Source organism: Anabrus simplex, chromosome 10 (assembly GCF_040414725.1).
Source record: "Anabrus simplex isolate iqAnaSimp1 chromosome 10, ASM4041472v1, whole genome shotgun sequence".
Classification (NCBI taxonomy): domain Eukaryota; kingdom Metazoa; phylum Arthropoda; class Insecta; order Orthoptera; family Tettigoniidae; genus Anabrus; species Anabrus simplex.
In genome coordinates, this window is record NC_090274.1 from 127,868,556 (window position 1) to 127,889,457 (window position 20,902).

Sequence of the window (20,902 nt, forward strand, 5' to 3'; positions counted from 1 at the left end):
ATTTGTTTTGTGAGTCTCTGAGGGTTTATTCTTCTCATGTGATTTTAGAAGTGTCGCTGTGAATGCCCGTTTCTCACTTTACGAGTTCTGGGCCAAGTACTGCTCAGAATTAATGTTCTCGGTCCTTGTTTAATGACATATTGTAATACCTTTGTTTTGTGTGTTTGGAAATGAATTTTTTGTTGTCGATATTTTGGGTCGGTTCATGTGCTGTTTCCATTTTTTGGCACCTAATTTAATTTGTTTTTGTTTACATTTTAGTTTTCCTGAATTATTTCTTCAATGTTTTCAAATTGTGGGACTTGTTTGATTTGACCAGAAGACCAACTTTCTGCATTATTTCATTCAGGTGATCAATATGGTTTGTCCTTCAGATATTGTGAGTTAAGATTCCAAGGTCGTCTCCTTGTAGCGACCAGGGTAGAGTGTTAATTGACCTTCTCCATTTCCCATACCTCAGAGATCAATTGATACAAGTTAATGTGATCTTCTCATCGTAAATACAAGCCGACCTCTTCATATCAGTGATGTCTATGGTGGTCCTTATATTGCGCATGCATAAAAATGTCTAATGATTTCAACGCACCCACCACTGTGTTTTAACTAGTGTCATGTTTTAATAATTTAGTTACAATTAATTAATGTTAACCCTTGCTCCACTGAACCTAAAAAAGACTAATGAACTGTGTGTATTCTCGTAAGCGGTTGATATCAGCAAATATACTTAAATGGATGAAATAAAATATTATTTTATATTACAGGGCCATTCTTTTTTATCTCTGCAGGGGATCGTTGCTCGCCCGGTCTCCTGGCAAGCACTTCACTGTAATGCGGACAGCACTCGCCTGGCACTGAGTCATAGAGGCTTTCCTGTAATTTATGAAGGTATCATGTATATACACACAGTGAGGTAATGAAAATGGCATTAGAACTACACACTGAACAGTAAACACAAACTGAACCTTACGCTGATAAAGCTGTTGACCGACTGTACAGGGCGGGAACTCCTGCTGCCCAGTAGCGCATCACGAGAAAGTGCTTTGCAGGAGACAGGCTTGCAGCGCAGGCGACCGGGCGAGCGACGATCCCCCTGGGAGAAAAAAGAAGAATGTCCCTGTAGAATGAAACAAAATGTGTCAACTCACCGATAGCAGTTTTAGATCGATTTTCTTCTCTCTGTCTGTTTTCTAAAATCAGGTTGTTGCCTCCGCTGATCTTCTACACATCGGCTCTTAAGAGTTCGTTGAAATCTTGAATTAACTTCACTCCTCGCTTTGCCATATCATTCTTCATAGTCTAACCCAAGAAGCAGGATCCATCTTAACTTCAACATATCCAGACTCTTCACTGAAATGAACTCGTGAATTGCCTTACCTGAAGTGATAATAGAGATGTTATCTGATACGTCACCTGTTTTATCCTCTTCTGGCTCAGACATGAAACATTCTGTTTTATGTTTCTAATTGTTGTCTTCTTCTACTGCAAGGCATAGGTGGCTACACTTGGTATAGTAACCCTAGAACTCCTCACCAAAATATACCAAAAATGCTATTTTTAAAAAAAAAATTATATTTTTTTAGATATGTCGAAGTTTACCCCTTAAGATGTAACTTAATGGAGAAGAAATGAAGTTAATGTGAGTGTTGGAGAAACAGGAGATGTTACGCATGTTCTGTTAATAAAGTAGTGTAGGGCGCTAAATGGTAACATATGTACCATTATCTGAAAAGTGTAGGTACTTCTTCAGCTTCAGAACTCTTCGCAAAGGCAGAAGATGTAGCTAATATAGGCATCTTGAACCAATACATTGTTGTGTGTTTCCATTCCAGCACATTAGTCTGTCTTGCGTATCTGTTAGTCTCAGTCATCAAAATATTGGTGCGAGTTGGTGGGGTAGTAGATAAATTAATGCTAGACTAAGATTTATTTACTAATTACTAAAATTATACATTACACACACAGAGAACACAACAAATGCTCGTAGAATAGGAGACACAGTTACATAGTTGGTGCTTTCTCCCTCTCTCTTAGTTTCTCACGTGTTCTAACACTAGAGATTATTCTTACAAGCTAAACATTTATGTCACTAAGTTCACGTTCACACACACTTACACCCTAGTGCAGTGTACACTGTGTTCCAAAAGCGGCCGCACGCTACGCAGTCTTACATTCACGCACAAAGTCCCGCATTGCACAGCTGCACTTTCCACCACGATCGATGGCAGTCACTCGCTGACTGGGCTGGACGTATCCAGAAACCTCACAAGGTAAAAGAGTCCAAGCTAATCGTCTCATAATTTCCATAGTTCTACAAAAGAGGGAGCCGCCTAGCACCCAAGCTTTGTTCATGATTGGTGCAGTAAGCGGGTGACATCATCAGCAAATTGCCATGGCGGACTATTACAATATATATATATATATATATATATATATATATAAGACTATCATTAATGAACTGAATGGCATAGGGATGTGGCGAACCCATCGCCCAGTGGGAAACTGCTGTAATCAGCCATCCGAGTATTGGCGGGAAAACCATAACTATTTGGGTTAGGAGGAAATGCCTTCCTGCAACTGGACAACATCTTCAGGCCCTACAGGGCTAACAACCTTGGTTTTATTCAGAATGAGCAATTTGCTTTCAGGTAAGCTAAAGCTTCTCAAGCATGATAGTAAAACAAAGACATGAAGTTAACACGTTGAGTGCCAGACCGATTTTCATAGGCTTGCCGTCTAGTGCCGTGAGCTAATAACATCGAGTTACTCCCTGGTGCCAAAATGTTCACAGGCTTAACCAAGCAAATGATCGTTGATATGAGGATGTATTTATGATATATTAGGTTAACTTATTATGTATATTAGGTAAAATATTGTGACCCCATATGGGGTCGTATTGGTCATTACGAACTGTACACGTACACGCGACCCCATATGGGGTCGTACTTATACAGTAGTTACTGTCCCGACGCTCGGTCATACTTACATTTTCCTTTGCGGGGACGCGTTATATGCTGTTGATTATGATAGATATGTTATCTTGTTCATACTGGAGCCATTAAAAAGTACGATCTCTGATTTGAGGTCAGGAAATGTTTGTAAATGACGATCTTCCGATTTTAGGTTAGGAAATTTTCGTATAGAATATAGTTATATAAAGTAGTGAAAATCATGTGAATTTGGTAAATTAGGATGTAACAGAATAATATTATAAGAAGAATTAGTAGTTACGGAATATTGAATAAGTATACAATTTTTTTGTATAACTTTCAATTTGAGTAAGAGAAGCTGGCAGCGCTGGTTGTGCACATGGGAAACCAGTGACTATATCGTTGAAGACAGTCATAATTGTTGCTACAGCTGGCTGGGAAACCTGGAGTACAGTGGGGAAGTGTGTGCTGAAGACTGTAATTCATGAATGTGGTTGAACGTGCGAGATCGATATTTGCTGTATACTGGGTTCAAAATCACTGTAACTATATACTTCGTCTACATCATCATTGTCCGACTTGTTCGATATATCGTCCAGACAGTCTGCACTAAGTCTTTTACTGCTCGATTTACTCGTAACGACTTAAAAAAGAAAATGAATCTCACAGCACTGCACACTTACATAAACAACCCGTGCGTGAGATAGACAATGACTTTGTCACCCTACAAAGCACTCTTGACGTACACATATGGGGTCGCGCCAAAACAGGAATTGAGAAATGGAAGGTGGACTATGCACGTACTTTAAATAGACGACCAGCAGATGGCAGGAAGAGACTTTATACATCTTCGAATCACATACTTACCGCGCACCCAAATGGGTTCGCACAGTTCTCGATTTAGAACGAACGTACGACCTCATATGGGGACGTGAAGTTCAAAAACTTGGCTACTCTCACGTACCCATATGGGGTCGTATGGCACTCAACGTGTTAATACACCAGGTGGCAACTTTTCAAAGTAATCCACTATCGTGCACAAGCGACGCATGCATCCCGTTCGGATTCTGGGGAGGTGCAACATCATGCTAAAGACGAGTCGGAAATCCTGAACAGTCGCGAAAGCTGAAACCCATATCTAAGACTTTTTTGGCAACGTTGAACATAAACAGTCTTATATAAACTGGTAAGATGAAACAGCTGTTCAATGCCCCCCACAAAAATAAAATTGCATTAATGGCTCTGCAAGAAACTCACTTCACTGATGAAGATACATTTGAATCTGAACGGTATCAGTTCTTCAAGAGCAAATCCCATAAGAGAGTAATGAAATACACCCCTATCTTCGGTACAGCTTTTGCTGTCAACTCCAGAATCCTTGGGTCAGTCTCAAATTTTGAATCTGTTAATGATAGGTTATGCCTACTATCCTTGCGTTGTGCAAAAAAAACATATACGCTAGTCAATGCACATGCTCCAACTAATGAACCAAACAAAAAGACATGAAGGACACAGATAGATTCTGGAACCTCCTGGATGCCAGATTAGAAAAAATCCCGAAACACCACATCAAGATCCTAATGGGCGATTTTAATGCACGGGCAGGACGTGAAAGGAAACACAGCGAAGTTGTTGGGCTCTACCCAGCACACAAGAACCAACAAGAATGGAGAACATCTCATTGAGCTATGTGATAACCATAACCTCCAACTGATGTCAACACACTTTCGTCACTTACCTAGAAAACAGACGACATGGAGATGCCCAAAGAAAACAATAGGAGAATTCCAAATAGACCAGTTTGTTATATCTCGAACATATTGTCCGGAAATCAGGAACATTACTCTAATAAAGGGAATAAACATAGACTTAGATCACTATGTATCAGTAATAAAGTTTTGGCCAATCCTCAACAAAAAGAAAAACGAACCTGCCATAATTCACTTTGACCCAAAAAAGCTCAGAGAAAGAGAGAATGAATTCAAAGAACTTGCCCAACCAGTGGAAAAAGACTTCAACAGCACAAGAAAGCAGATGATACAAGCTGTAAAAGGAGTGGCCGAAATCGAGAAGAGGCAGAAGCACATGCGGTGCAATGTTTAGGGGATTGTCTGAATGCCTGGAAAAAGTATTACACCTCAAGAAAAGAAGATTGGAAGATGTACAGAACACAACAAGCACAAGAAACGCAAGTACTGGACAAGATTGAACAAGGTTTTCATAGAGGCAAGACCTGTGAATACTTAAGGAATTTTAAAAAGAAGGCACCTTCCCTTTGCTTTCTAAGGAGAGATGGAACTCTTGCAACATCAAACGTAGAAAACTGCAAAATCTTAGCTAAGTATTTTAACGACCTTTAGGGTTGCCACTTTTTGATATAAGCAATAAGGGACATTTACCTAAAAAAAAAAAAAAGGATTTTTCACAAAAATAAGGGACAGTTCATAAATACCAGCATTTGGTTCATGCGAAAATGGGAAACCATCTTCAGGGCTGCCGACAGTGATGTTCGAACCCACTATCTCCGGAATGCAAGGTACCAGTTTCAATTACATTATAATTAGTTTCATTAACAGAATAAGATAATAATTGAAATTCGTAAAAGAAACTAACTTACACCCTCTTAATAGTGTAGCATTACGTATGACAAAACGAGCAGAAAAAACATTATTAGAAATAATTTCCTTCTTCTGAGCCTCCAAAGAGAAAATAATAATGGAGCTACTTTGTACTTCAATGGCACTCAAATCAAATACAGATTTTAAAATATTTACAGTAGAGAAAAGACAAACGCTCGTTTTTATGGGACAACAGTTCATAATACGGGACACAAAATTTTCACCTCAAATACAGGATGTCTTGTACAATACAGGGCAACCTTCTAAACTGTGAAAAACCAGCATACCCCATCAAAACAAACAAACCAGTGAGCCAAAACCTGCCATCTTCTCCACCAAATCGTGATGAAATCAAACGCCAGATAAAGATACTGAAAAATAACATGGCTCGTGGTGAAGACTCCATGATTGCAGAACTGTGGAGACATGCCCCCGAAGAAGCAACTTGACATCCTACACCAAGCTGTTGTAGATACATGGGAAAAAGAACAACTACCAAGGGACTGGAAGCTAGCTTTGATCCATTCTTTACACAAGAAAGGAAATATAAGTGATGTGAACAATTACCGTGGAATTTCTCTTTTGTCTGTAGCCTACAAGATCCTGTCACTATTCATCCTTAAAAAACTAGAACAGCAAGTTGAACACAAACTTGGGGAATACCAAACACGTTTTCGGAAAGGCCGATCGAGTGCAGAACAAATACTTAACCTAAAATCGATAATAAGATACCATATGCTGAGAGGTCGAACCTATGTATCAACATTTGTAGATTTCAGGAAAGCATATGACTCCATCAACCATGATGTGCTGCTTAACCCTTCTTTAGTCGCGCAAAAGTTATGTTACTAGTCACACATGGAGGTAACCTCCAGGGCTAAAAATGCGGTAATTTTCGTCCTTTGAGATGTTGTTTTGGCATGTTCGTTTGCAGTATTCTTCGGTATGATTAAAAGAAACCCTTTTAAGTATTAGTAGGTTATTCTTACACAGTTTGTTTGATCTAAAATCAGAATACTGTAGACCTTAACTGTGACGAATGGTCTTATGATGTTACCTACGACGATCACATCATATGAAATATGAAATAATATTTTTCTAAAATACGTTTAGAAGAACAGAATGACAAAGTCATCGACCTAACAAATGAATAATATGCACTAAAATATAAGGTTTTTTACTTATTTGCACACGGAGGAAACGTCCAGGTGATGTCACTTGTCACAACAATGATCCCACACTCGCTCACAAGATGCACGATTGCACCGGAATGCTGACAGGACGAGTCCAAATGAACAAAGAGAAAGGTATAAGGGTGGGGAGACCAAAAGTTCAACTGAGAAGTTCAGTACCGTGCAAAATGTAATCGGCCTGGAGGAAATATCTGTGAGCGACTAAAGGAGGGTTAACATACTTGCAGAAATGGGAGTCGATGAGAATCTGATGATAATAAGGGCAACGCTAAATAATACTAAATCCTAAGTAAAATTCCAAGGATGTCCCTCTGAACCCTTTGAGATCAAGACAGGCGTTCGACAGGGAGATGGGCTTTCACCTCTTTTGTTCAACTGCATATTTGAGAAGTGTAGTGACGAATTTTTGTGTTCAGAGAAAAGCACCGTTTATTGTATATGTTGCGGGTGGTTTGGAAAGTGACTTCCATCTTCTTGATTATTGCTGCTATGGCCTTTTTGTCAAGTTAGGAGTGGCAAAAGACGTTAATGGAAAGAAACCTTTAAAAACCCTTAAGGATTGGGACAAAGAACAACGAAGTGGATATAGATTGCTTAGTGTTCACTGATGATATAGCCCTGTCTGTCTGTTAGGTCATCAGCCCAGAGGCTGGTTGGATCCTCAAATAGCACCACCAAAGGTTATGCGGTTACAAGAAAACCCCAAAAACCAATGGCAGCACCAAAATGAGGCGTACTAGGCAAGATGAGGAGTGAGGTAGTTTGCCATTGCTTTCCTCACTGGGTCAGAAAGTACTATTGCAGCATGACTGACCCTATGAGCAGCACCTTTCATAACACTCAGATGCACTAGTCATGCTCTGAATGTCATTACTCAGCACCACCCATACCCCAGCAACTTCCATATTGTCACAGCCATGGATGAGACTGGGACTTCGGTGGAAGCTACTCTTTACTCTGGCCTGTGCCAAGAGATGGATGCAAAAGTACTGTATCCATCAAGAAATGACAGCAGGCAGCGATATAGCCCTGATGACGGAAAATTTTGAAAAGTGCAACCGAACAGATCAATGTATTGAAGGAAGTAGCAGAACAAACAGGTTTACAAATTTCCTTTCAAAAGACAGAAGTTATATCAAATATCAAAGATGATACGGCACAACTAAACACCAAATATGGAATGATAAACCATGTTAGTAAATTTAAATACCTTGGAGAATGGATCCAGCAAATGGACTTGACAAAGAGGCCATAGCAGCAAGAATCAAGAAAATGGAAGTCACTTTCCAAACCATGCGCATCATATACAATAAATGGTGCTTTTCTCTGAACACAAAAATTCGTCATTACAATACTGTCATCAAACCAGTATCGCTGCATGCACCTGAATGCCTTATCCTGTCTGAGAAATGTTTGCTCACGGATTTAGAGAGGAAAGAAAGAAATATCCCACACACCATACTTGGCCCAAACTACAAAAATAGCATCTACATTAGAAAATCCAGGCAAGAAGTATACTCTAAAATAGAGAAGTTCACGGACACAATGCGTAAAGGCAGAGTTCACTTCTACGGTCATATACGACGGATGATCAACTCTCGATGAACGAAACGTATCTTCAGTATATTTGCCTCAAAACCAAAAACAGCAATGCCATGGTACGTTAATGTCAAGAAAGATCTTAAAGAACTGGGCCTACAAGCAGAAGATGCACAAGACCAAAATCTTTTCAGAGCAGCCATCAAGACTTTTGGGACCTTCCGGGACGAAAAACGGGCAACTGGTGCTAAATGGACAAAAAACGTCATGCTAAACACAGTGAGCTAATGAAGACTATGTGGATCAAGCGAAAGATGAACAAATGCCAGAATGTAAAGTGATGCTTACCGTGGTCCCTAGTTGGCCGATTAGTGAAGTTGAATGAATTGAATAATTGTAATAATAATAGATTTATTGCAGCCAATAGCCAGTTTAAAATCATAGAGACAATTTAATTTTCTTCACTATAATTCATGAGAGATCTAGTTCTTTTTGAGCTGTAGAGCCACACTTATTGTCACAGAGTTCACAAATGCACTTGTTACCCGGTAACCAATTTGGTGATGGAACCCATGAACTGCGAACTGCATCGCCTCGTGGCTGAGAGTGTAGTTAGTACATCACTGCATCACCATGTGCCTGAGAGTGTAGTTAGTACATCACTGCATCACCATGTGCCTGAGAGTGTAGTTAGTACATCACTGCATCACCATGTGCCTGAGAGTGTAGTTAGTTCATCACTGCATCACCATGTGCCTGAGAGAGTAGTTAGTTCATCACTGCATCAATGCAATAGAAATATTTTCAGATGCTTGCTCATTTCTGTGTTCTTTCATTTAGATGTTTTTCCGATGGGTTGGTTGTTGGTAGGTGCATTTGTAATTTGAGTTCCTGTATGGAGGAGGACTCATTTGTGAGTTCATAGACGAGTCTTATAGGTGTGAATATTGAGACAGCAAGTACTCTTCTCAAGAAACTTGTTTTCACCCGCTCCAGTAGCCGTGAGATGTATTGCAATTGGTACTATTTTTGTCTGAATAAGTAAATGGCTGTTTTTAGTTCTGGCTTACTGATATCTTGAAAGCAACGAATAGCTGCTATAGCTCTTTCTGTAATGTGTTTCTTGTGGTTTGTAGTCACTGCACTGACTAATATTGTGCATAACATGGTGAGGCAGTTTCAGCACTTGCAGATGAACTTGAGGAATCGCTTTCATCTCCTGTGTTCGGAAACTACACCACAACTATCAGACCCACTACGTCACTCACCATTTTCACATAACACACCAAATATACTTGGAGAGCAATAAGTGGCTGAGTCACAGACATCCACTGTGGTTGTATCAGAGACATCTATTGGCAAAAATCCACAGTTCTAGCCGTTCGGGCAAGCTACTCAATGTTGAAAACATCCTAGGGATATGAGCTACGAATTTTACGCAAATAAAGTATGAGAATACACTCTTTATTACAATCCTTTTCTTCATTATCGTTATCTGGTCGGTTAGATTAGCAGTTTGCCATTTTCTTCCACTACGAGCGCCAATGTGAGTCATTGCAGAGTTCCACTCAAGCCCTTATAACTACATTCGGTGTGGACATAACTACATTCGGTGTGGACATAACTACATTCGGTGTGGACATTTTTCAAAACATCAAAAAATGCATGAGGGTATTGAATTAAGGAACACATTGCAGAAAAATTGTGTAAAAACGTTAATTTGTCAAGGATTTGAATCAAAAATAAAAGGAGTAAAGAAACAAGCAATTTTAGGTTGTTTTTCTGGAAGTGATAGAGCTAACCTTTGCAGGCCCTTTAGCCCTTCAGCTTTCGGCACAATAGTGTGGGGGCCTCTACTTTGTCTGGTGAGAAACGTTTACAACATTAAAACATCTGATGGAAACAAATTCAGGCCTTTACCAGTCAGTGGGACAGAGCATGAGTGATGTAGCACAGAGACCTATTTGGTCCCTATTCTGACATATGAAGCAGAAACAGGGCCTACAGAGAAGGGTCGAGGGAGTGAAAAGGATGCTCAGTAAGATGAAGGACCGTCTAAGGGATAGAGAGATACAGGAAAGGTTGGAGGTAGACAAGGTACAAAAAAGAACACGAACTAGTAGGCTGGTGTGGTTTGGTCATTTTGGCGGGATGGAAATAATAAGAAACGTCAGAATAATGATGGAATGCAACAAGAGGTGTGAAAGGACCCAGAGCGTTCAGAGAACAACAGTAGAGAACCTGGTACCGGGAGGCAGCAGAAGAAGAAATAATTTGTTCTCTTTTTCTCTGTTGCCATAAACTGGGTTAGCTTTTCGCTAGAGTGGGGTAAATTCATGGCAAGTATAATAAGTCACAAATAAAAAATATTTACTTCATAGCACATTAGTGAGTTGTATTGACACATACAATTAGTTTCTCTCATTGCTTGGCCCAGTTATGTCACCCGTTGAATCGTCACTTCCCGTTACACAGCACGGGAATGCCCACACTTCACAGTTCAGGTCCATGCTTAGAACTTGTGTTAAGTCGCTCCAACTGTTACTTTGGGGTATAATTCTCATAATGCCTCCACATGTGTACACAGTAGAGGGAAGAGTGTTTATGTACGATAATTATGTGAAAACAGAGTCTTGCAGAGAAGTGATTTGTAACACAATTTCCAGGTGTACACCCTCCACATCAAAACCCCATGTAGAAACTCGTAAATGAATTGAGAGGAACTGCTTCTTTACTCAATAAGAAGCAAAATGTTAAAAAACGTGTATTTAACGAGGAAAAAGTAAATGAAAATTCTGAAAGATTGGAACATATGCTTACAAAGTCCCTAAGATGATTTGGACAAGAAGCCGGGGTTTCACTGAGCTCAGTGTGGCGGCCTACGAACCGACGAGAGAAACTCGCTGTGGTTCTTCAGTAAGATGTGAGATTCTACTGCGACGTCTCCTCCACGTATATGTGCTTTAAACAAATGTACAATTTGATTATATTTTATGCCCTTTTTTATTTTACTATCAGGTCTATGCAAATGTGATTTGAATCTCATTTTGATATTATTAAAAACATTACCTATTTATCAGAATTAACTTCAGAATGCTAAATATACCGATGTAACTGCTAAGACTTTCTGTTTCAGGTATCAGTCCATGTTACGGGTTCGCAAACGCTACGAGTTTAACTACCACATGACGAGTGCTCCAGACGCAGCAGTAGTTCCTGGTCAAGTGATTTCTTTCACGAGCTACCCAGGAGCATTACACTCCCAGGACGATCTGTACCTGGTGTCAGGAGCAGGCAGTCAGACCAAGAAACACCAGCTGGCTGTTGTGGGAACTGCTATAAGCAACAACAATGAAGCGTCCTGGGACGATGTCCGCCCCACAAAGCGGGTAAGTTTCTGCTTGGATACGAGAGTTTTCCGTGTCTCATAGTGAGGCTTAAGAGGAATAGTGTTCCACAGGCTGACCCACTGAGAACAGCACAGAGATCTCCTGGAGGAGACAGAACTGCAGATTGTCACAACTTATAAAATGAAGAAAGGATCAATGGGTTCAGAAAATATTAAAAGATATTGGTTTTATGTTTGACTCTTATGGGGGTCAAAAAAAACCATTAACACTGATGATGCCTATTTTAACCACCTATGATATCATTACCAGCAGCATTTCTGAGGAACTGGAATATTTGCAATGTGAAATCAAGGAAGCATTGGCAATTGAGTGCTTGGAATTGTTGAGGAGTACTTATACCTGAAGCACAGGGAAGTACAGGTTGACGACCAGCGTACTCGGCTACATCCTGGTGCCGATGAAACTTGACAAGAAAATATACGGCACTTGCATTCTACTAGGTGTGAATGCGAACAGCACGAGCCACCTCCAACGATGAATTCAGCCTGAGAGAGTTGACAGTTCAGTGGATCAAATGGAAGCTCTAGGTTTTATGTCCCACTAACAACTTTTAAGATTTTTGGTAGTGCCAAGGTGCCAGAATTTTGCCTCATGTGAGTTCCTTTATATCATCATCATGATTTTCCAGCTCCAGTTTCCCGGGTGTGGTGTACAAGCGCTCGCCACTTTTTCCTTTCCAAGTATAGTTTCTGTTCCTCCCACTTGGCATTCCTCTTGCTGACCTCTGATTTCACTGTGTCTATCCATAGATTCCTTGGCCGCCCAATTGGCCTTTCCCCTTGTACTTCTCTGTCAAAGTAACTCCTTGCTGTTCTTGTTCCATCCATCCTCATAACATTTCCACACCACTGTAGCCTGCATCTTCCTAAAAGCTCGGTAAGAGGTATTTTGATGCCAATCTCCTTCAGACTTGCTTAATTTCAAATCTTGTCCTTCCTGGGCTTTTGGTTCATTGTTCTGATGAATTTCATTAGTTCCTGTACATGCCGGTCAATCTTCCAACTCAAGGCTGGCATATTTCAGAACTTTCAAATATTGTATTACTGCTTTTTGTAATGGAATTAAGGGAGAAGATAACCCCTGTACAGATTTAGACAAGAATGTTCCTTAGGACACACAAGCCTGTGCACAATTCAAAATCTAGTTTGTGTTAAAAGCAACTAGATTGTCTAATTGAGCTCAATGAAATTTCACACTTGAACTTGTGCAGTTTCAGTGCAAGACGATGTGTGTTTTGGTGTTAGGCTTGACGTGGCTTATTGGTGACTTGTAGAGAAGCGTTGAGCTTCCAGTGACTGAATTTGTTCAGGATCACAATAATTGTGCTAATTACTGGTCACCAAGATTTTTGTAACACGGACAGAATTGACCATGATCGTGAATATGGCTTCAGCGTGTGTCAGAAACTCACATTTTATAATTAGCGATTGATGTCTGACGCACTTTCCTATCTTTTAAAGGAAGGAAACAATGGTTGTTATATTTTGAGAGAATAACCAACTGCTGATTTAGTTCTGTTTGTAGAGGTGCTACTTACTCTCCAGTGGTGGAAAATGGATTGTAAATGCTGTTTGTGCAAACGTTCTCCAAATACATTCTGTTCTGTGAGATCACCTACAAACCAGGCTGGGTAAATAATGGGCAAACAAGATAAAAATTGGGCGACCCATCTATGTCTTACGTGACTTTAACACAGAGTTTTGCTGTTGTAATGATTTTACCAATAACCTAGTCTGGTTCAGAAGGCACGAGGGCGAATCAAAAAGTAAGTTCAACTTCCAAGTTATGGCCACCTACACATAGGCAACACGCATATGACAACATACACTGTAGGTTCACTTTTCCACGTAGTCCCAAGACACTGTAAACATTTCTGGGAACTCTTTGATTCCGGACGCGTAGAAAGCACCTTCACCACTATGTAAGCACCTGGAGACAACTGCTTTCACGTCCTCATCGTTCTGGAATTGTCGTCCACTGAGATCCTTTCTCAGCTTACCGAACACATGATAATCGCATGGCGCTAAGTCTGGGCTGTATGGAGGATGTTGCCATACCTTCCACTTGAATCGCTGCAGTGTGAGTTGTTGTGTTATCGTGCAACAAAATGACACCATCACTCAATTTTCCCCGGCGCTTTTCTTTAATTGCCTTACGCAACCGGTTCAGTGTTTGACAGTATGAAGCCAAGTTGATTGTCATGCCTTTTGGCATAAATTCCACGTGCAGCACACTCTCCATGTCAAAGAACACTATCACTGTTACCTTTCCTGCTGAAAGTTGGGCCTTGGCCTTCCTTCTTCCATGGATGTTCTCTTTGTTTCGGGAATGAAGTGGTGGGACCCACATTTCATCCCCTGTGATGATTCACCGCAGAAACTCGTTGCCATCCACAGAATACCGTTGCAAAAATGCCAGTGACAACTGGAAACGTTGTCCCTTGTGAACACAGGTTAGCAGACATGGGACCCATCTTTCACACAGTTTATGTAATTCAAGGTGCTGGTGGACAATGGAGAAAATGTTCAACACGCTGCCAATTTTCTGCAGTGTCATGCACCAATTCTCTCTAATGATCCCATCCACATGGTTGTAATTTGCAATGGTACTGGACATTGCCAGCCTGCCTTCGGAATATTCATCCGTGAGATCCGTGTGTCCGGCGTCAAATTGCTTACACTACTTTACAATATCAGGGCGAAAAATTGCACGCTTATCATATACAGCAGTGATTTCATGCAATTGAACCATTTAGCCCATGGAAATCTGACTGTTGCATGCACCTCCAGTCTAGAGTAATCATCCAGTTGGCGTGCCATTGAGCCGAGCTCGCTCTGCACACACAACACGATGTGATACCACAGCAGCCTTCCTTTTGGACGTGTCAGCAATTGCTGTAGCTCGCTCCGCATTGGTCAGGGTCACGACATAGAGCGTGCTTTTGCGGTGAGCAAGTGTAGCTTACTTTTTGATTCGCCCTCGTATAACTTTACACACTTCCTGTCACTGCACTGCTTTCAACTCGCCCACCAATCACAGCTGTGGATCCTGCATGCTGTCAACACGGGGTTCTTCATTTCCTTCTTGTATCATTCATCATCGGATGTCGGCAGTCATCAGGGCGACCTCATTCTTGTTGTCAGCAAGATGAAAAAGACTGGACTTATTGAATGCATTGTATTCTTGTATATTCTGCAGCCAAGATATTTCCCTACTTCTTCGTCCTTCAGTTTTATCTTTTAAGATAAGTTGAAGGAGTCTATATAATTTTGAATGTCCAGAGTACTCAAGTTTCGTCTGTTTGATATTGCACATGACGTTTAGTTCTCTGTTCAGGCACTTCACTGTTACATATTCTGTCAACCTACAATATTCAGAGCAGGCATCGGTAGTACCACATGTCAAAGGTGTTCTCTGTTAGCATCTGAGGCTCGGTACCATAAAGTAATATGGAGAATACACAACACCAAAGTAAGCGGAGACGGATATTGATCTCGAGAGAAGTTTGCTCATTCTCTTGAATGCAATCCTTGCCTGTTCAATCCGGGGCCTAACATCAACAGCTGTGATCAAGTTCGCTGCTGACATACCTAAAGCTCCAGTGATGTGCCAGCTGCTGTCAAGTTAACAGGTTCACTGACATGTTTGCTTATGACCATTAATTTGCTCTTTTTCGTGTTTAAACGCAGACCTGCTGCAGCACTGTGTTCAACGTCTTCAGCACTTGTTGCAAGCAGAACAGTATCATTGCAGATCCCATTAACAGTGATGGCCTCCTGTTTTCCTTCTAATGCTTCAGAACATGCCCTTGACTTATTTCAGTAGCACAGGCGTTTGTGATGCGGTCTGACTCCAGTACAGGTTGGCAATAATTCAGATGTGTCTACCATCCCACCAATATGCAGCAACTTTCCTGTTTCATGTGCTCAAAAGCTTTTTCATAACCGAAAAAACAAGTGTATACATTCACAGACATATCTATGCATCCCCAGCAATGCCTCTCTGGTGACGAATCAATTACGGAAACCAAACTGGGTGCTACCTATGTATGATTCATATTTGCTGTATATTCTTGCATGTATTACTTTTTTGGAAGATTTTGAGAACATGGCTCATTAGGCTTATAATTCTGTAATCTCCACGAGATTTAACCATTGTTTTCTTTGGAATAGGGATGAAAGTTTATGTCAGCCAATCAGAAGGGATTGATCCATTGGTGTATACTAGATTGAACAGCTCTATCAGGATATCCATTTTTAATATTTCTACAGGCATACCATGAGGTCCAGGTGCTTTTCTGTTTTTGCAGTTTTTGAGTGCATTTTCTACTTCCTGTCGAGTTATTAATGGTCCTTCGTCTGTATCACAAGCAGAAGGACATTGCTGACCTGCGTCCAGTCATTTCCTGAGCAACTTAGTGCAAGCATATGAGCCTGGCTCTACTGATTCTGGAAACATTCACTGGAAATCTTCTGAAGGAGTCCTAATATTTTCTGGTGTGATAATTTGTGTAGCAAGAGGCATACGGCAACTTATACAGATTTCACGTCGTTTTTCAAGGGGTGTATCTTCCCCATCACTACTCACACTTTTTTCAGAAGAGCTTTCAGTATTAAACTCAGTTCCTGGAAGTTACTTGGGCATTTAAGAATAATTATCCACATGCATTTCATTTGTCCTAATCTAAACATGGAGGTGCCATGTTACCCACCACATGGCTCTTTGAACAACATAAACATTGGGTCAGAAAACTAAGAAATTGAAGCATAAAACACAAGAAGAACAAAAAGTAAAGGTAGCATGAAATAAACAAAACTTTCAACAATGAGATTCTATAAATGAAGGCTGCTAGCTACTTTCAGAAGTTCCAACAGATGTCACCAAATGTACAAGTCTCGTGAACACGGGTTAAATCACGACACATCAGCAACGAGTAACTAATCTCATTTTGTTCCGTATTGAAGATACAATAAGTAAACTCTTTCAAGATTAAAATTATTGTGTCCACCTTTTCAATACAAATATATATATATACAAACACAAGTAGATTCGGGTTCCGTCCGCAAAGTGTTATCATGGAAAAGATGAGTTGCATAGACATTCCAGCTGTTCAGTATTTCTTCATGTTCGATGACGATCTTCCCTTCATTGTTATATAAGAGTATGTAACCCTGCAGCATGATTTGGCATATTTTGGTCTCGAGTTCTTTATACTTTTCAGTTCTTGTGTTTGTACCAGCCTCCATTGGTCCATCCAATCAAGGATTTCAACAGTCATCGATGTGTTTTTTCTGATGATGATTTCCTGGATCCAGTACAGTTGTACTGAATTGTCCTTTGGCATTTCATTCCTTTTGTTCAGACGTCTTTGAGTATTGTACTCCTAATGTTTGCATCTTGGAGTTTTGCAGTATCAAGTTTGACTGACAAACTCTTTCGTCATCTTCTTTGTTCAGTGGTTTCCCATTTTCACACCACGAAAATGTACCTTAATTCTGGCGATGGCAGCTTCCTTCCCACTCCTAGCCCTTTCTGTCCCATTGTCGCCATAAGACCTATCTTTGTCTGTGCAACGTAAAGCAACTTGTAGAGAAAGAAAAAAGATTTTGTTTGATTTCAGGTTATTTTTACCGGCTAGTGGATTATTATCTGAAATATCAGCACCAGGATAAGTTTTCACTGCCTTAATCAGAATTTGGTATTTGCTTTCCAGGTGTACATTTTCCATGCTAGTAACTTATAGAAAGTATTTGTCATAAGAAATCTCTCTTGTTGAGAAAATTGAACAAACCTGTTCCTGCCATCATTTCCCCCCACATCTTTTCCCACTTTTACAGTCTCACATTAATATCCTTCGTTATTTCAATTATTTTTTTTGTTACTTTTAGGGCTTCATCAATGTTTCCATAAAACTTTTCAGTATTGTCATCACATGTGGGAGGATATACTTGTATGATATTCACATCAAAAGGATTTGAGTTAAACTTGATCAATAAACCCAGTCTAGAAAGCCCAGAATAACGGCCGAGAGGATGCGTCGTGTTGACGACATGACCCCTCGTAATCTGCAGCCGTTTGGGCTGAGCAGCAGTCGCTGGGAGGGCCAAGGCCCTTTCAAGGGCGTTAAGTGCCGTGGGGTTTGGTTTGGTTTTGATCAATAAAACTCTATCTGATAACGGAATGACAGCCTTTACTGTTTTGTTTTTGCTTTCGCAGTATGATGCAAATTTTGTTTAGATGATTCGGTCTATTGTTTCCTGAGAAACAGCCAAAATGATCTTTGATTCTGCAACTTACCTTGTCCTAGCCATCGCATTTCCCTAGAGCCTTTCCTCTTTCATACGTTACTGTCATTACTGCCAACCAGAATGTTCCTCGCACCCACTGGAGCCTGGTGTTCCAGATTGTATATTTTGTGTACTAACAATAAGAAATATTTAGTTTAAAATCAGTCAATTTATGTTCATTACCTGAGATGCCTATCAGTATTTTGCCAAATGGATCATTTTTACTTCAAATTACAAAGTTGCAAGTAGAAACTAAACATTTTAGGATATCACATCGTATCACTTAGTCTTAATGTAACGTAGGGTTGAGGACTACGTCCCTGTTTTGGCACACTGTGTGTCAGTTGTTCCGAAACGTTCTCAAGTGAGACCGAGACAGTGACTCGCTGTCCCGCCAGAAGGGCCGCTATGCAATCCCCTTCGTACTAGCTGACTGTTGATATGGGCAGTGTGCCGCCACATGATGGAGTGTTCTGTGTTCTGTCGTATCCTCTTTGTTCCGTGAGTCCCGTTGCACCGCCACCCGCCTTCAGTTCGTGCGAATCACTTACAGTAATGTGTTCTGTTTTCAACTGTTCTGTAAGAGCGTTTTCATTGAAGTCTAGTAACATTGTGTACCGTACAAAAGATGGTAAACTTTGCAGAATGTCTCACTGGAGTTCTATTTGTGATATTTGTAAATACATCCTACTGTCAGTGTAATTGTGACAGGTGTATCTCCGAATGAATTAAAACATTCTTATCCTGAAAGTAACATGCAAACATGATGCTTTTGGGTGCGTTTCACAGTTCCGACTTCTTTTTCATGTGGCGTGAAGTTTTACTGGCTCACACTATAGGCCGATACATTTCAATTGGTGAAAATATCCTTGGAATATTTACTTTTAAACATCTGTATTGTCGCTGTAACCATGATATGTGATTGACTGCAAAATTTTAACCTGAAAGCGACCTTTAAACATGATTATTGGGCACGAATTTCAGTGTTCCGACTATTTCTTCACGTTCCGTCCGGTACAGGCACTTCCCCGCTGATGCAGAGCAGTTACAGTTCTGTGTGCCGGTACAGTGTACTCCTCTTCAAGCTCCCAATGTTTCGGAACGGCTGACAATTCCGGTCTACCCAGACACTAATCGGAGAGAAAACATGGATGAGATCTGACACTTCAAAAAATAAAGGTATCAGCCAAAGGAAAACAAGAGCCACAAAGGGCGTAAAAATGAAAGATTCTCTAAGATTTACAAACCTAATACCGTCAGGGCCAGAAAAGAACAAGAGTTGACCAAGGAAGGTCAGATAGGATAAATGAAAGTGAGGAGCCTGCCACAAGTAAGTAGAAGCAATGCCAGGACTCAGCTAAGTGCCCCTTGGTGTTACATGCTCCCTAGAACATCTACTACTTCTGTGTTTTTGTCTTCTTTGCCGGTTTACTGCTGCTCTCGCTCCTTACCCTCCCCTCTTCTACATCGTGTGCACTTCTAGTATGTTGTGGACTTCACCTCGTTCCACCCTCGAACTGGCAGTCAGGCATTAAGTGACCGCCTGCAGTGCAGGGAGCAGTTTTATTTTCAAGCGGCTGGTCCGTTGCGATATTTTATTTACAAATTGCAACGTCACTTCTGAAAGTTCATCGCTATGCTGGGTGAGCAAAAATTCATCATGCACTAATTAGGTGTTTCGGCTTAAGACTTAACTACAGTTTTGCCCTTCAGGCATCAAGTGCTGCTTGGACTTTATTTAGTGTGGCAAATTTGAGTACATAATACTTTCACTTCCTTATGGATGTGCCGCAAGACTCTCCCAGTTTATTTAAAATAATAACAATCAGCTTGGGAAAACATTTTATACACCTAGTGTCCACGTGAGTTAACTAACCCTGTAAAAATCAAAGCAGCCTGATTTTTTTGCTTGTCCCTCCCTCGCCAGTCTTTCGATTTTTCCTCTTACCTTTCTTCAATTTGTTTTATGATCCCATCTTTTTTCGTTGTAAGTCATTTATATTAAATTTGTAACCCTGGTGGTCTTTAAATTGTAATTGTGGCCTTGCCACTCCTTGTTTGTAAAATACTAGTGTTTTTAAAAGTGTCTACTTCCTTCAAGTTCGATAAAACTCTTCGTGTATCTTCAAATCTAGTCCTGATCAATATGATCACATTTGTTAAAGTTCCTTGTTACTCTTTCCAAATTTGTATAAATATTCACTTTTAAAATGTTACCCACCCTATTCTATGATGTTAAACTCTGTCAAACTTAATTACTGTAATCACTTTGTTTTTTCTTAATGTGTTTTAAAATATATCTTGCAAATGAACTCTGTTCTTACAAATATTCCTGATAGTTCTATCACTCCCCTTTGTTTTCTCTTGTGAACTCTGTACTTACCACACAAGCCCTTTTGGATTCGTCTCAGCAACGCTATGCGCTAACTCTGCTTACTAATAATTGTGGTCCTATCTTTAATTGTAAGTTCTTGCTGATTTAGACCTTTTACCCTGGGAACGTACTGTACGAAATTTTGCGATATTTTGTCTAGGTCTGTCTGTCTGTCTGTCTGTCTGTCTGTCTGTCTGTCTGTCTGTCTGTCTGTCTGTCTGTCTGTCTGTCTGTCTGTCTGTCTGTCTGTCTGTACTGCCACCAGTTCGCATGCTCACCTGCTGTCCATATAGAAACTACGCTTGTCAGATGTTTGTTCCTAAAACATCAGTATATACAGATTGCCGTTAAAATCATTCCGTTCCACCGATGCTAGTCTAAAAAGAATATTGTTACACAACAGTGTTGACCAACCCACGCTGCCAAGTTGTGAGCCCCTGGGGCCCTTTTAGTCATGCCTTAGCTTGTGTAGGGCACATCCCTTTGAACTTGTAATATACTAATACAGTATTTAGTACCTGAAGATGCTCTAAATTCTATTTAATTAGTGGATA

At 40.4% G+C, this 20,902-nt stretch overlaps 1 protein-coding gene across 1 annotated transcript in view; it reads left to right on the plus strand.

Moving 5' to 3' along the window:
• LOC136882136 (putative phospholipase B-like lamina ancestor) overlaps window positions 1–20,902 on the plus strand; it is a 150,639-nt gene that overhangs the window by 124,194 nt on the left and 5,543 nt on the right. The window contains exon 8 of the mRNA XM_067154679.2: window positions 11,414–11,666. Coding sequence (XP_067010780.2) covers window positions 11,414–11,666 — 253 coding nt within the window. The remainder of the gene's footprint in view (window positions 1–11,413; window positions 11,667–20,902) is intronic.